The sequence below is a fragment of the Nansenia antarctica genome, assembly GCF_963989245.1.
Source record: "Nansenia antarctica genome assembly, chromosome: 5".
In the NCBI taxonomy this organism is placed as follows: domain Eukaryota; kingdom Metazoa; phylum Chordata; class Actinopteri; order Argentiniformes; family Microstomatidae; genus Nansenia; species Nansenia antarctica.
Window position 1 is genome coordinate 76,479,325 of NC_137690.1, and position 16,355 is coordinate 76,495,679.

The 16,355-nt window shown below is 53.4% G+C and overlaps 1 protein-coding gene across 1 annotated transcript in view; it reads left to right on the forward strand.

Moving 5' to 3' along the window:
• akap9 (A kinase (PRKA) anchor protein 9) overlaps window positions 1-16,267 on the forward strand; it is a 123,861-nt gene extending 107,594 nt beyond the window's left edge. The window contains exons 41-55 of the mRNA XM_080531994.1: window positions 218-385; window positions 547-685; window positions 2,489-2,690; window positions 2,801-2,951; window positions 4,306-4,620; window positions 5,736-6,023; window positions 6,952-7,205; window positions 7,826-7,931; window positions 8,268-8,449; window positions 8,877-9,075; window positions 9,530-9,753; window positions 10,425-10,516; window positions 14,663-14,795; window positions 15,017-15,147; window positions 15,876-16,267. Of these exons, the coding sequence (XP_080388120.1) occupies window positions 218-385; window positions 547-685; window positions 2,489-2,690; window positions 2,801-2,951; window positions 4,306-4,620; window positions 5,736-6,023; window positions 6,952-7,205; window positions 7,826-7,931; window positions 8,268-8,449; window positions 8,877-9,075; window positions 9,530-9,753; window positions 10,425-10,516; window positions 14,663-14,795; window positions 15,017-15,147; window positions 15,876-15,919 (2,628 nt within the window). The 3' untranslated portion in view covers window positions 15,920-16,267. The remainder of the gene's footprint in view (window positions 1-217; window positions 386-546; window positions 686-2,488; window positions 2,691-2,800; window positions 2,952-4,305; window positions 4,621-5,735; window positions 6,024-6,951; window positions 7,206-7,825; window positions 7,932-8,267; window positions 8,450-8,876; window positions 9,076-9,529; window positions 9,754-10,424; window positions 10,517-14,662; window positions 14,796-15,016; window positions 15,148-15,875) is intronic.
• The last annotated feature ends 88 nt before the right edge of the window (window positions 16,268-16,355 follow it).

The window sequence follows — 16,355 nt, forward strand, 5'->3', positions numbered from 1 at the left end:
TCCTGAGATGTCTACTTCCCCCCCTTGTACTGTCTCTCCAGTGTCCAACATTTTTTGTATCACGACGATGCCAATGGCCCCTGGCCTGAGCTGGATTACACTTTCTGCTACAACTGGTGGATTGATGATTCACTTACTTAGTCAAATGTATCGATTGTAAGGCATCTGCTAAATGCCAAAAATGTAAATGTAAATGTGTGTGTGTGTCTCTGTCCAGACCCCCCCGGGCGTGGACTGGCGTGGGGAGCTCCTGGGCGCGGTGCAGCGGGTGTTCCAGGGGGAGAGCAGCGCGCTGAAGGCCTCGCTATACGCCAGCCTGCCAGACCCCCACACCAGCGACACTGCGGTCCGCCTCAACCAGCTGGAGCACACGCTAACACAGCAGGTAACACGCTAACACAGCAGGTAACACGCTAACACAGCAGGTAACACGCTAACACAGCAGGTAACACGCTAACACAGCAGGTAGCTAATGCTAACCGTTTGGTTGATTCCAGTGGTTTTGTAGCAGAGTGTGAGACGTCTAACTGAGTGTTTGTGCGGCAGCACGCGCAGCAGAGAGACGCCCTGGCTGGGCTGCAGGACGCAGACAGAACCAGCCTGCTGGCCGAGGTGGACCAGCTCAGAACCCAGCTGGAACACATCCAGGGAGCCCAGGAGCCCCGCAGAACCATCTCCAACACAGGTCTGTTAGTCTACACCAGGGGAGGCTGGGGGAGGTAGAACACCAGGGGAGGCTGGTGGAGGCTGGGGGAGGTAGAACACCAGGGGAGGCTGGGGGAAGGTAGAACACCAGGGGAGGCTGGGGGAGGTAGAACACCAGGGGAGGCTGGGGGAGGTAGAACACCAGGGGAGGCTGGGGGAGGTAGAACACCAGGGGAGGCTGGGGGAGGTAGAACACCAGGGGGAGGCTGGGGGAGGTAGAACACCAGAGGAGGCTGGGGGAGGTAGAACACCAGGGGAGGCTGGGGGAGGTAGAACACCAGGGGAGGCTGGGGGAGGTAGAACACCAGGGGAGGCTGGGGGAGGTAGAACACCAGGGGAGGCTGGGGGAGGTAGAACACCAGGGGAGGCTGGGGGAGGTAGAACACCAGGGGAGGCTGGGGGAGGTAGAACACCAGGGGAGGCTGGGGGAGGTAGAACACCAGGGGAGGCTGGGGGAGGTAGAACACCAGGGGAGGCTGGGGGAGGTAGAACACCAGGGGAGGCTGGGGGAGGTAGAACACCAGGGGAGGCTGGGGGAGGTAGAACACCAGGGGAGGCTGGGGGAGGTAGAACACCAGGGGAGGCTGGGGGAGGTAGAACACCAGGGGAGGCTGGGGGAGGTAGAACACCAGGGGAGGCTGGGGGAGGTAGAACACCAGGGGGGGCTGGGGGAGGTAGAACATCAGGGGAGGGAGAACACCAGAGGAGGCTGGGGGAGGTAGAACACCAGGGGAGGCTGGGGGAGGTAGAACACCAGGGGAGGCTGGGGGAGGTAGAACACCAGGGGAGGCTGGGGGGAGGTAGAACACCAGGGGAGGCTGGTGGAGGTAGAACACCAGGGGAGGCTGGTGGAGGTAGAACACCAGGGGAGGCTGGGGGAGGTAGAACACCAGGGGAGGCTGGGGGAGGTAGAACACCAGGGGGAGGCTGGGGGAGGTAGAACACCAGGGGAGGCTGGGGGAGGTAGAACACCAGGGGAGGCTGGGGGAGGTAGAACATCAGGGGAGGCTGGGGGAGGTAGAACATCAGGGGAGGCTGGGGGAGGTAGAACACCAGGGGAGGCTGGGGGAGGTAGAACACCAGGGGGAGGCTGGGGGAGGTAGAACATCAGGGGAGGCTAGAGGAGGTAGAACACCAGGGGGAGGCTGGGGGAGGTAGAACACCAGGGGAGGCTGGGGGAGGTAGAACATCAGGGGAGGCTGGGGGAGGTAGAACATCAGGGGAGGCTGGGGGAGGTAGAACACCAGGGGAGGCTGGGGGAGGTAGAACACCAGAGGAGGCTGGGGGAGGTAGAACACCAGAGGAGGCTGGGGGGGAGGTAGAACACCAGAGGAGGCTGGGGGAGGTAGAACACCAGGGGAGGCTGGGGGAGGTAGAACACCAGGGGAGGCTGGGGGAGGTAGAACACCAGGGGGAGGCTGGGGGAGGTAGAACACCAGGGGAGGCTGGTGGAGGTAGAACACTTAAAGAAAAAATAACGCACATCCTCCTGTCTTCGGTACTGAGCTAAAACTGACAGTGCAGTAGTATTGATACAAAAAGGTAGCCCGCACTCACTTTTCGTTGCTCCAATTTTATTTATCAAGCAGCAAAAAGATAGAACACTCCCATATTGCTTTCCCCCCCCCCAGATTATTATACTGTGGGACATATAATAATCATACTGATACTTTCATCTTTTTACTTGAAAGAAGAAAAAAAAAAAACGTTCACAGGAAATGAGGTCTCAGGACTGTGATGTTGTGTTTGATGTTTCCTGGTCGTTCAACTCTTCTACTTGTAGGTGTCCAGAGGAGTGGAGATCAACCTGGAGGTCAGGAACAGAGGGAGAGAGGAGGACGAGGAGGGGTGGAGACAGACAGAGGTGTACAGGGGGACAAACGGCTGATGGAGGATCTGAAGGCGGAGCTGTCTCAGACCAGACTGGAGCTGGAGACCACCCTGAAGACCCAACACACACACCTGAGAGAGCTGGACACCCTGAGGTACACACACACACACACACACACACACACACACACACACACACACACACACACACACTCACACAGTTCAGAGGCTCATGGGGGTGGTATTGTGGTGGTGTTGTGTGCAGGGCGGAGGTGGTCCAGAAGGCAGGGGAGGTGGAGGTCCTGTCTGAGCGTCTGGCAGAGGAGCAGAAGAAGGCCCGGGAGGCCCAGTGGACCCTGGAGAAGCAGAGGTGGAGGTCCGACAAGCAGGAGGAGACGGAGCAGGAGGAGGCGGAGGTAAAGGCCTCGGGGTTACAGGGAGGCGGAGGTAAAGGCCTCGGGGTTAGAGGGAGGTGGAGGTAAAGGCCTCGGGGTTAGAGGGAGGCGGAGGTAAAGGCCTCGGGGTTAGAGGGAGGTGGAGGTAAAGGCCTCGGGGTTAGAGGGAGGCGGAGGTAAAGGCCTCGGGGTTAGAGGGAGGCGGAGGTACAGGCCTCGGGGTTAGAGGGAGGTGGAGGTAAAGGCCTCGGGGTTAGAGGGAGGCGGAGGTAAAGGCCTCGGGGTTACAGGGAGGCGGAGGTAAAGGCCTCGGGGTTAGAGGGAGGCGGAGGTAAAGGCCTCGGGGTTAGAGGGAGGCGGAGGTAAAGGCCTCGGGGTTACAGGGAGGCGGAGGTAAAGGCCTCGGGGTTAGAGGGAGGTGGAGGTAAAGGCCTCGGGGTTAGAGGGAGGTGGAGGTAAAGGCCTCGGGGTTAGAGGGAGGCGGAGGTACAGGCCTCGGGGTTAGAGGGAGGCGGAGGTAAAGGCCTCGGGGTTAGAGGGAGGCGGAGGTAAAGGCCTCGGGGTTAGAGGGAGGTGGAGGTAAAGGCCTCGGGGTTAGAGGGAGGCGGAGGTACAGGCCTCGGGGTTAGAGGGAGGTGGAGGTAAAGGCCTCGGGGTTAGAGGGAGGCGGAGGTAAAGGCCTCGGGGTTAGAGGGAGGTGGAGGTAAAGGCCTCGGGGTTAGAGGGAGGCGGAGGTAAAGGCCTCGGGGTTAGAGGGAGGCGGAGGTAAAGGCCTCGGGGTTACAGGGAGGTGGAGGTAAAGGCCTCGGGGTTAGAGGGAGGTGGAGGTAAAGGCCTCGGGGTTAGAGGGAGGCGGAGGTAAAGGCCTCGGGGTTAGAGGGAGGCGGAGGTAAAGGCCTCGGGGTTAGAGGGACGCTTCACTGTTTTACAACTTATTACTGTGGGAGAGGTCAATCATCCAATCCACCTAGCGACTCAAAACCAGAGTGAATACCAACAGAAGAATATTGCTGGGGATTTTGGCTAATTGTTTTGGGCCGCTACCCACACGTTTGGCTGTGTTGCTCATTCCACGAATGCATGGTCCTTACAAGTTGTACCTCTCCTCCTCTCCTGTCCTGTCCTCTCCTCTCCTCTACTCCTCTCCTCTCCTGTCCTCTCCTCTCCTCTCCTCTCCTCCTCTCCTCTCCTGTCCTCTCCTCTCCTCTTCTCTTCTCTTCTCTCCTCTCCTCCTCTCCTCTCCTCTCCTCCTCTCCTCTCCTCTCCTCCTCTTCTCTCCTCTCCTCTCCTCTCCTCTCCTGTCCTCTCCTGTCCTCTCCTCCTCTCCTCTCCTCCTCTCCTCTCCTCCTCTCCTCTCCTCCTCTCCTCCCTCCAGGACCTGCGTCTGGCCCTGGAGGAGCAGCAGAACCAGGTGTCCCAGCTGACCGCCTCCCTCTCCCAGGAGCGGCAGGCCCTCTCCCAGCTCTCCCTGCGGGCCGACCAGGACCAGGCCCGTCTGCAGGCCCAGGCCCAGGGCCTCCAGGTGCAGCTGGACACCCAGAGAGCCCAGGCCCAGGAGATGGGCAACGCCCTGGGGAGGGAGAGGCAGATGAGCAGGGGGAGGAGGGGGGAGGAGGGGGAGGGGGAGGGAGGAACGATGGAAGCTGTGATGGAAGGCCTGCAGAGGGAGCTGGATGAGAAGCACACACAGGTGGGGGGGGATGCACACACACACACACAGACACACAGAGACATACACACATACGCATGCACACACACACACAGGTGGGGGGGATGCACACACACACACACACACACACACAGAGGCACACACATATACACACACACACACACAGGTGGGGGGGACGCACACACACACACACACACACACACACACACACACACACACAGAGCCCCACACACTCACACACAGGTGGGGGGGACGCACACACACACACACACACACACACACACACACAGGTGGGGGGGATGCACACACACACACACACACAGAGGCACACACATATACACACACACACACACACAGGTGGGGGGGACGCACACACACACACACACAGAGCCCCACACACTCACACACAGGTGGGGGGGACGCACACACACACACACACACACACACACACACACACAGAGCCCCACACACTCACACACAGGTGGGGGGGACGCACACACACACACACACACACACACACACAGGTGGGGGGGATGCACACACACACACACACAGAGGCACACACATATACACACACACACACACAGGTGGGGGGGACGCACACACACACACACAGAGCCCCACACACTCACACACAGGTGGGGGGGACGCACACACACACACACACACACACACACACACACAGAGCCCCACACACTCACACACAGGTGGGGGGGACGCACACACACACACACACACACACACACACACACACACACACACAGGTGGGGGGGATGCACACACACACACACACACAGAGGCACACACATATACACACACACACACACACAGGTGGGGGGGACGCACACACACACACACACAGAGCCCCACACACTCACACACAGGTGGGGGACACACACACACACACACACACACACACAGAGCCCCACACACTCACACACAGGTGGGGGACACACACACACACACACACACACACAGAGCCCCACACACTCACACACAGGTGGGGGGGACGCACACACACACACACACACACACTACAAATACAGTCTCCCAGATAAAAATAAAGAGTACGACTCATTCTGATCTGAAATACCACTGGGCCCGTGACCTCTGACCCCGTGACCCCTGATCCCCAGGTGGTGCGTCTGCTGGGGGAGGTGGAGGACCACCGGCTGAAGGCCCTGAGGCAGGAGGAGGAGCTGACCCTGGCAGGTCAGAGGTCACGGAGGGACCAGGGGGCGCTGGAGGAGGCCAGGGAGCAGAGGGAGGCTCTGGAGGAGCAGAGGAGGGAGGCGCAGGCCCGGCTGGAGAGGGAGGCGCAGGGGAGGAACACCCTGGAGCAGGAGAAGGAGGCGCTGGAGGAGAGGCTGGCCCGGCTGGGGGAGGCTGGGAGCGGCGCGCAGCAGACAGCTGACAGCCAGAACGTGAGTCACATCAGTAAACATTTACATGTCCATGTTTGGCATTTAGCAGACGTCTTATTCCAAAGAGACTTACAATCGATACATTTGACTAAGCAAGTGAATCATCAATCCACCAGTCGTAGCAGGAAGAGTAATCGATCTCAGGCCCGGGGCCATTGGCAGTCGTCGCGATAGAAGAAGAAAAAAATAATGTTTTTTTAATAGACACTGGAGAAACAGTAGAAGGGGGGGGGCAGTATAAATCTTAGGAGACGCAGTGCTGGGGGTAGTAGATGTCTTCAGGTGGGGCAGTTAAGGTGTAACCTGAAGAGGTGGGTCTTCAGTCTTCAGTAACAAGCTGTGTTAGTTGACTAGCGATGTGTCGTTGATTTTCAACAACGCGTAAATATGTTCACATTTTTTCGAAAGAATAGTCTGATCATTACATCAGATCCCGATAAGAGGAGAGGAGAGAGAGAGAGAGGGATGAGGAGAGAGAGAGAGAGAGAGGGATGAGAGGAGGAGAGAGAGGAGATATGAGGACCAAAGCATTAGAGAATATGTCACATATTTACTAATTTCATATTTCAAAGCTCTCTCTATAAACAGACTGCACTTATATAGCGCCTTATTCCAAAGCGCTTTACAACGGCCTCTCATTCACCCGTTCACACACACATTCACACACACATTCACACACCAATGGCGGCAAGCTGCCATGCAAGGCGCCGGCCCGCTCACTGGGAGCAATTTTTGGGTTCAGTGTCTCGCCCAAGGACACTTCGACTTGTGGCCAGCCGGGGCTCGAACCGCCGATCTGCCAACCTTGCGATCAGTAGACGGCGACTCTACCTCCTGCGCCACAGCCGCTCTCTCTTTCTCTCTCTCTCAACGATCTCCCGCTACGTTTGTTTTAACTGACCTCTGACCTCTGCTGCCCTCCTCTCAGCGAGGCGGCGGGCCCCGGGACCGGACCAGAGACTGGGTGTTCCAGCAGAAGTCAGGCGACGCTGTCAACTCCAGCACGCCCTCGCTCCCCGAGGGAACAGGAACCGCCGACCCCAGAGGTGACCCCAGCGACCCCAGACACCCCAGTGACCCCAGACACCCCAGTGACCCCAGACACCCCAACGACAGGGTCCTGGTGAAGCTGCAGCTCCTCTTAGCGAAGGTCAAAGCCCTGGTGAAGAAGGGCGCTGGCAGGTAAAACACTTCAAACCACCAACTGCCAAAAAAGCATTCCGGAACACTCGCCACCTCAGAGGCTGCGTTCGTAAAATTCGCTCTGGAAATTTGATCAGTACACATGGAACGCCTCTTTGTCCAATCAGATTACTTGGTCCCTTTATGATGTCGAACCCAGTGTGCGCTCCGGCGCTCTCAGAGCGAATTTACGAACGCAGCCCTAGAGTACCAAGTGTATTCTGTGGTGTCTACCTAGCAAAAACACTCTGATTGCCTACAAAATGAAGCATAGTAATTTTTTGTGTTTTTGGTGAATAAAGTCACCCGTATGAGACACTGTAATACCAATTCTTAAAGTGTTATGGTTCAAAGCGTCCATATTGAAATAGTGGTGATGAAATGCTCTTGATCACTCGTTCAATATGGTTAAAGGGTTGAGAGACATCCAGAGTTGTTTACTGACTGGTAGCTAGTGCGCTACAGATCAAATGTGTGTGTGTGTGTGTGTGTGTGTGTGTGTGTGTGTGTGTGTGTGTGTGTGTGTGTGTGTGTGTGTGTGTGTGTGTGTGTGTGTGTGTGTGTGTGCGTGTGCGTGTGCGTGTGTGTGTGTGTGTGTGGGCGCGCGCGTGTGTTTCCAGGCTAACTACAGAGGTGGACAGTGAGGCTCTGTCATGGCTGCAGTCCAACATTGATGATGTCATCTCAATGCTGCGCCAATCTCCAGCTCTGCCTTCTGCCCCCGAGGTGAGTCAGCCAATCACACTGGATCATTTTTGAGGTTTCATGCCTCCCGAACACTAAACCTAAACCACCGTGTGGACACTTCAGACCAGCGTCCTAGGCCACACTGCCCTCCTCCAGGTCCTAGGCATAGCATAGCCAAGCCTAGCGTAGCCTATCCGGGCCTGATGTCTATATTAGCCTAGCCTAGCCTAGCTGATGTGTGTGTTGTGTCCCCAGAGCCTTAGCCTAGCGTAGCCTATCCGGGCCTGATGTGTATGTTAGCCTGGCATAGCCTAGCCTGATGTGTATGCTAGCCTAGCTTGGCCTGATGTGTATGTGTGTGTGTGTTGTCCCCAGAGCCCCGCCCCCCTGGCGGGAGGCCCCGCCTCCTCCCTGTCTGAGCGCCTGCTGAGGCAGAACGCGGAGCTGACCGGCTTCGTGTCGCGGCTGACGGAGGAGAAGAACGACCTGCGCAACCAGACGCTGCGCCTGGAGGAGGAGAGGAGGCGCTACCGGGGGACGGCGGGGGGACAGCGTGAGTCACCTGAGGGGGGGGGACAGCGTGAGTCACCTGACCATCAGGGGGGTGGGGGGGGGGCGATGACGACAGCGTGAGTGTTAGGTTAGGGGGACCAGGGGGGGCTGGCGGAGGTAGAAGTAATCGGAGGAGGGGCTCGCTAGCGTTCCGTTTCCGTGCATGACAATGAGCCCGTCCTCCGATTTCTACCTCCGCCAGCCTCCCCTGGTCCCCCTAACCTAACCCCCTGGTGTGGAGATATGACCTTCATTAACACCAACCACATCTTACAGTAAGACCGCCCCTCTCTCTCCCCCCCTCTCTACCTCCCCCCTCCCTCCCTCTCTCTCCCCCCCTCCCTCCCTCCCCCCTCTCTCCCTCCACCCTCCCTCCCTCTCCCTTTACAATGTAACATAACATCTCCCCCCCCCCCTCCCCCTCCAGTCCAGCCGGCAGCCCCCCCTGGTGGCCAGACAGGAGACAGCGGGCGCCCTGGCCTCGTCAGAGCGTGCGGCCTGGGGGAGGGAGCGCAGCAGGCTGGAGAGGACCCTGCGTCTGGCCCAGGCCGAGGTGGCCCGCCTCCGGGGGGAGGTCAGGGGGGAGGCCCTGGGGGAGGCGGGACCAGACGCTGACAACGCCGCCTTGAAGGTGAGCTGGAGGAGAACGTTTCACAGACTTCCTCCCTCACACTCCCTAACCCTGTACAGACTTACTCAGTAAAAGACTAAACATCCTAAACACTATAAACCTAAAGAGTAATAAACATTAGCACCTTGTTCATCAGTGCACACACCTGTTCAACCCCCTACCCCTCCCTCCACCCCTCTCCCTCTCTCCCTCCTTCCCTCCCACCCTCCCTCCTTCCGCCCTTCACTCTACCCCTCCTCCCTCCCCTCTCCCTCCCTCCCTCCCTCCCCTCTCCCTCCCTCCACCCTCCCTCCTTCCGCCCTTCACTCTACCCCTCCTCCCTCCCCTCTCCCTCCCTCCCTCCCTCCCCTCTCCCTCCCTCCACCCTCCCTCCTTCCGCCCTTCACTCTACCCCTCCTCCCCTCCCTCCTCCCCTCCCTCCTCCCCTCCTCCCCTCCCTCCACCCCTCCTCCAGAGGATGTATGGGAGGTACCTGCGGTCGGAGAGCTTCCGGAAGGCTCTGATCTACCAGAAGAAGTACCTGCTGCTGCTGCTGGGGGGGTTCCAGGAGTGTGAGGAGGCCACGCTGTCACTCATCTCCAGGATGGGCGTGCGGCCCTCCCCCTCCCCCTCCTCCCCGCACCGCAGGGGCCTCACGCGCTTCCGCTCTGCCGTCCGCGTCTCCATCGCCCTCTCCAGGTGAACAAGAGAACTGCAGCTTGAAGAGAATCATCATTATCAGGGCCCAGTCCAGTGACGATCTGTAGCTCCGGCCTATTCGGTTGTTAAGTCGTGACGTGTTTCCGGGTCCAAAGTTGGCTGAGGCTCTCTCTTCAAAATGCCTCAGTAATAATAATAATTCATTATATTTATATAGCGCTTTTCCGAGGCTCAAAGACGCTGACAAATATGGGAAAACGGGAAAGTGCTGTGTCCCTTGTTGTATGAATAGATCCCAGTCTAAAAAACGATTGAACTGTCATTCTACCGCTGTAGTTCACAGGTACTCTGGTGCTTTAGTACACTGGTACTATGGTGCAGGGAATTTCTGGCTTGGACCCGGAAATTGCTAAACGTCACGTTTGACGTCAGACTTAACAACCGAATTGGAGAGGTTAGATGGAGTTCAGATGCACAGTAGTTCAGATCTACAGTAGTTTAGATGGACAGTAGTTCAGATAGACAGTGGACAATTTAGATTAATCCTAATTTGAGAAATTCATTGTCAGACAGTATGATGTTTCTGTGAAGTCACACACATTTCGCCGATGCAAATTATTTATTTAACATTTTGGCAGAACATTGCCTTCTACGGGGTTTCAATGCTAACACACAATGCTAACACACATCCACCTGCCTCCTCTTTCCAGGATGCGCTTCCTGGTTAAACGGTGGCAGAAGGCGACAGGCTCCTTCCCCTCCTCAGCCGGCCTCAACAGGAACGGCCTGGGCCAGACGCCAGGTGAGACAGTCACAACAATAAACAGTCATGGGATACAAGACATCACCGTAGTCCAAGAGAGGCAGAAAGGTTGCAGCAACCAGACGTTTTCTTGCAGCAGCTGAGAAACAATACTTGTTTCTAAAGAAAAAGCTTAGCTTCAATTTTAGTTTCTTTAGAAGGTTGTCTATATGCAATTGAAAAGAGAGGCTGTCGTCCAGTTGAATGCCAAGGTATTTGTAGTTTGGTACAAGCTCAATAGGTGAACCCTGACATGAAACAATGTCAGGAAGAGCACTTGGCACCCGCTTGTTATTGGAAAAATGCATGACTTTGGTCTTCCCTGTATTCAACACCAGTCTGAGCTGAAACAGCTGGGACTGAAGGGCATCAAAAGCAGTCTGCAAAGCCTCGAAGTAGGGATGCACCGAACATTCGGCCACCGAATGTATTCGGCCGAATATCGCAAAATAAAGCACATTCGGTATTCGGCCGAATGTGTGAAAACACCGAATGTTTACCACCGAATAGTGGCCGTGTTTTGCTGACGCAATACAATTAAATATAACTCTCAACAGGCGCGCGGCGCGAGGCGACGCGCTTTCAAAACTGGCTGCGTTCGTAAATTCACTCAGGAAATCCGATCAGCACTCGTGGAATGCCTCTCGTCCAATCAAATGACTCGGTTTCTCTATGACGTCGGGCCCAGTGTGCGCTCCAGCGCTCTCAGAGCGACTTTACGAACGCAACCTTACACTCATCTAGCTAGTTAGCTTAGCAGTCGTAGCGGAAGAAGCAGAGTTGTTGCCTTGTTGAAAACATATTCAGACTCCCAGCTGTTCTACACGAGTTTATGACATGCAGCTGTATCATGCGGTGGTTTCTATGCAAACCAGAGACTATAAAAACAAAAGATATTCATTCTGAAATAACATGAACTATTATCCTTACACTCAGGTGGACTCAATTCAACTTGTTGAATGACTTGTTGAAGACATTTAGCATTTGACCTAATTTTAAGAGTGACAAAGGGTCTGAATACTTATGTACATGAGGTATTTCTGTATTTACATTTTAATACATTTGCAAACATTAAAAAACGTTTTTACTTAGATTATGGGGTACTGTGTGTGGATTGATGGCAAATCTATTCAAAAATGTGAAAAAAGTGAAGGGGTCTAAATACTTTCTGAAGCCTATGTAGAGACAAATCATGAATATCATTAACTTGAACCCTGGAAAGCAGTAGAGATTAAATCCCACGATAATTAGTTATAATAAGTTATATATAGTTCTTTTTTTTCAATCTCAATTTCTTTCTTTGAGAAGCATGAATAAAAAGCAAAATGTATTTAGTTTATGCAATGATAAAATTAAAAACTGCCGATACACATTCGGTATTCGGTATTCAGCCAAGTGTTTCCTTAAATTCGGCTTCGGCCTCGGCCAAGAATTTTCATTTCGGTGCATCCCTACCTCGAAGGCACGGTTGATAGAGGATGCAAAGCAATACAAGATTGTGTCATCCGCATACAAATGAACAGCAGCATTAGAGATTAAACCTATTTCATTGATATAAATGGTGAAGAGAGTTGGCCCCAAGACCGAACCCTGTGGCACCCCATTGGAAACAGTGAGCAAGTTGGATGAGAGATCACCAAACTGCACAGACTGTTTCCGTTGTGACAGGTAGTTGGAGAATAAACGCGAGTAATACCTAATATAATAAAGTATATAACCATGAGGGAAACATTGCTAGGTTACTCACATTATGACATCTATGCAGACAAAGAAGAACGGCTTCGGGGGTGTGACGTGTCTTCACTCTGCTCCTTCAGGGGTGTGACTTGTCTTCACTCTGCTCCTTCAGGGGTGTGACTTGTCTTCACTCTGCTCCTTCAGGGGTGTGACTTGTCTTCACTCTGCTCCTTCAGGGGTGTGACTTGTCTTCACTCTGCTCCTTCAGGGGTGTGACTTGTCTTCACTCTGCTCCTTCAGGGGTGTGACTTGTCTTCACTCTGCTCCTTCAGGGGTGTGACTTGTCTTCACTCTGCTCCTTCAGGGGTGTGACTTGTCTTCACTCTGCTCCTTCAGGGGTGTGACTTGTCTTCACTCTGCTCCTTCAGGGGTGTGACTTGTCTTCACTCTGCTCCTTCAGGGGTGTGACTTGTCTTCACTCTGCTCCTTCAGGGGGGTGACGTGTCTTCACTCTGCTCGAGCTCAACTGAACTGCGCCAAACTGAGGAGAAGTCTGTGGCGCGAGACTGACGGGCTTCTGACAGGAGAGGCTCTGACAGCCCTGGGGCCTCATTTATAGAACGTGCTTAGATCAAATGTTGATCTTACCCGTGTCGTACGTAGAAAACCACGTCAACGTAGTGTTTTATACAATTTCAACGTGAGTCAATTTGACCGTGGAAACGATCGTAGCTCTACGTCGAGTATTCATTTGCTTACGCACATTACCTACTGGTTATGCGGAGTTATTACAGGCATGTGAACCGCACTGGAAAAACGTTGCCTACTGTAATTCATGCGAAGTTTAAGTGGCTCGTAATAAAATTAACGATGTTGTTATCAGCTGAGAAAATGAGTTTAATTCAAGATTTAAAGGGAACTGATGTTTATGATTGTATTTCAGTCTTCCTTTATATCTCCCCTCCAACGTGCCTAGTGCGTTCCACAACGGACCTTGCCCGGCCACGCGCTAAATTATACTGGAGTTTCTCCGGTGTCTGGGAGTTCGCAAAGGGAGTTCGCAATCATGTTTTCAATGTCACCTGATAAGAATAAGACCATTATATTATTACAGTATAAGCAGCACTCGAGTTGAGGCGGGATGAAAACAGTCCAAATCGTCCCCCTTCTAAAACTGCCCTCCCCTCTTTCCATACGTTATGTCATTTATCAATGATCGTGGTATTACTGCTATTTCAAGGTGCGAGGGGGCACGCACACATGCAATGACATTTTTACTGACACTGAAGTCACTGACGCTGAGTGGATGCTAAAATTGTCCTCATATGATCAAATCCACCATCGCCCCTGATTTTCTTTTACAACTTGAGTAGCCTACTGAGTATAAGCATTTGCCTGGTTAGTTGTCATGATCAAACGTTACAAACGCAACTTACCGAGAAGCCACCCTTCTCTGCCCTCTCCCGCTTCCAGACGAATGCCTACCCTATATTATAGCACTTGTCTTAATTCAGCCGCTATAATTGAGCCGCTATCACAGGGCGTTAATACAAACCTCATTCACCTGCGTTCAATTCCAAGTATATTTGGTATTTATAGAAGGAAGCACGTACGCAACTTAAAAGCCACTTAAAAGAGCCACCCCTCCTAAATTTCGTTGTTTGGTACCTGTACTGTAGCAATGACAATAAAGACCATTCATTCATTCATTCATTCATAAAACCATCTCAGCCCGTTTTATAAATAATGCTTACGTCCGTTTAGAAAAATGTGCTTACGTGAAAGTCAAAGATGACGTTCAAATACTTTTTTATAAATGAGGCCCCTGATCTCATTGCGTCCTTCACCAAACCTCGTTAAAGTCCCGTACATCGCATTATTACTCCCCCTTTGTGTTCAAATAATAATAATAATAATAATGATAATGATAATAATAATAATAATTATAATAATATTTATAATAATACAATAATAATTATAAGAACTTTTATTTGTATAGCACTTTTCCTGCAAACGTTGCAGCTCAAAGTGCTTTAATCATTATATAATCATAATTTTATTATTTAGTCATATAAAGGCAATATTAAAAAGATGGGTTTTTAGTCTTGACTTGAAAAAAATTGCTGAGGTTGCATCCCTAATGTAAACTGGGACTGAAGACACAATTTTCCCAAATTAAATAAATCTCTCTCTCTCTGTGTCTGTCTGTCTCACCTCTCCCTCCCCCCCCTCCCTCCCTCCCCTCCCTCCCCTCCCTCCCTCCCCTCCCTCCCCTCCCCCCCCTCCCTCCCCCCTCCCTCCCTCCCTCCCTCCCTCCCCTCCCCCCCCTCCCTCCCCCCCCCCCTCCTTCCCCCTCCCCCCCTCCTTCCCCCTCCCCCCCCTCCCTCCCTCCCTCCCTCCCCTCCCTCCCTCCCTCCCTCCCCTCCCTCCCTCCCTCCCCCCCCTCCCCCTCCCTCCCCCCCTCCTCAGGTACTGAGGTGAGGACGGAGTCCCCCTACCTGCAGCCAGGCAGTGTGGAGGTGTACGGGGGCCGGGCGGCCAGCAGAGGGCGCAGTGGCCGAGACTCACCGCGGTCAGCCCTCTCCTCCTCACACCACCACAGGTACACACACACACACACACACACACCTCCTACACACACACACACACCTCCTACACACACCTCCTACACACACACACACACACCTCCTACACACACACACACACCTCCTACACACACACACACCTCCTACACACACACACACACACACACACACACACACGGGAGGAATAATCCTTGTTCTGTGGAGTTTATATTAAAGAGGAGGTGTTGTTGTGTTTCAGGTTCCCCGTGGCGGGGGGGGGGGAGGGGCTGAGCTGCTCTCACCTGCAGAACTACGACCCGGACCGGGCGCTGACGGACTACATCAGCAGGCTGGAGGCCCTACAGAGACGGCTGGGCAGCGTGCAGTCAGGTACCGCACACACACACACACACATACACACTCCCATACACACACACACACACACACACACACACACTACCATACACACACACACACACACACACACATACACACTACCATACACACACACACACACATACACACTACCATACACACACACACACACACACACACACACACTACCATACACACACACACACGTACACACACACACACACACACACACACACACACACACCCTGTAGCGTCTGTCACTCTCAGGGTTGGACAGTAACGCTTGCCCGGATTAAGTTAAACATTCACCGGGTTTGTTTGCGTGAGCCCAACGACGCTGCTGGATCCTGGATCTGTTTACCTGTTTGCAGGAAGAACAACAGACCAGACTAGATGATCGCGGAGTGAAGATATTATTAAAGCGTACGTGATGCGACGGGTGATCGACAGGCGCGTACGCTTTGATAATATCTTCACTCCACGATCATCTAGTCTGGTCTGGCGCCTGCGCCGTCTGTTGTTCTTCCTGCACACAGGTAAACAGATCCAGGATCCAGCAGCGTCGTCGTCGGGCTCGCGTAAACAAACCCGGTGAATGTTTTACTTACTCCGAGCAAGCGTTACTGTCGAACCCTGCACTTTTAATAACACTCACTAACACAGTTATCATCCTTTCATGAACCCAATAAATAATAACAATAATAAATACTTTATTCCAGTAACCATGTGTGATCTGTCTGCAGGGTCGTCTTCTTACGCTCAGCTGCACTTCGGCATCAGAAGATAGAAGCTGCCGCTAGGTCGTCATGGAAACGGCTCGAAGCTGCCGATTGGAAGAAACGCAGTTGCCTTTTTCACCCGCTGAGCCGCGCATCATCCTGCTGTGTACAGTTATATTATATTACAGTTATATTATATTACTGTTATATTATATAAGTTATATTAAGTCTATTTTGTGGGGGACCAAAAATGATTTTGTTGTGTAAGACATCAGACATCTTATAATCAGGCTTTTTACGTCGCCAGCAAACTTGAAAAACCGCTTCAAACGTCTGTTGTGACTTTTGGTCTGCCTCTCTGTTGTGGAATGGACTACAATCACCTTTAATGTCTATTTGTGGAATGCTAACTTAAAAATAACTGATTAATTTATACTGTATGTACTTTTATGTGGGGGGGGGGGTGGGACTCTGAAGGGAAGGTGGGTGTGGGGGGGGACTGGA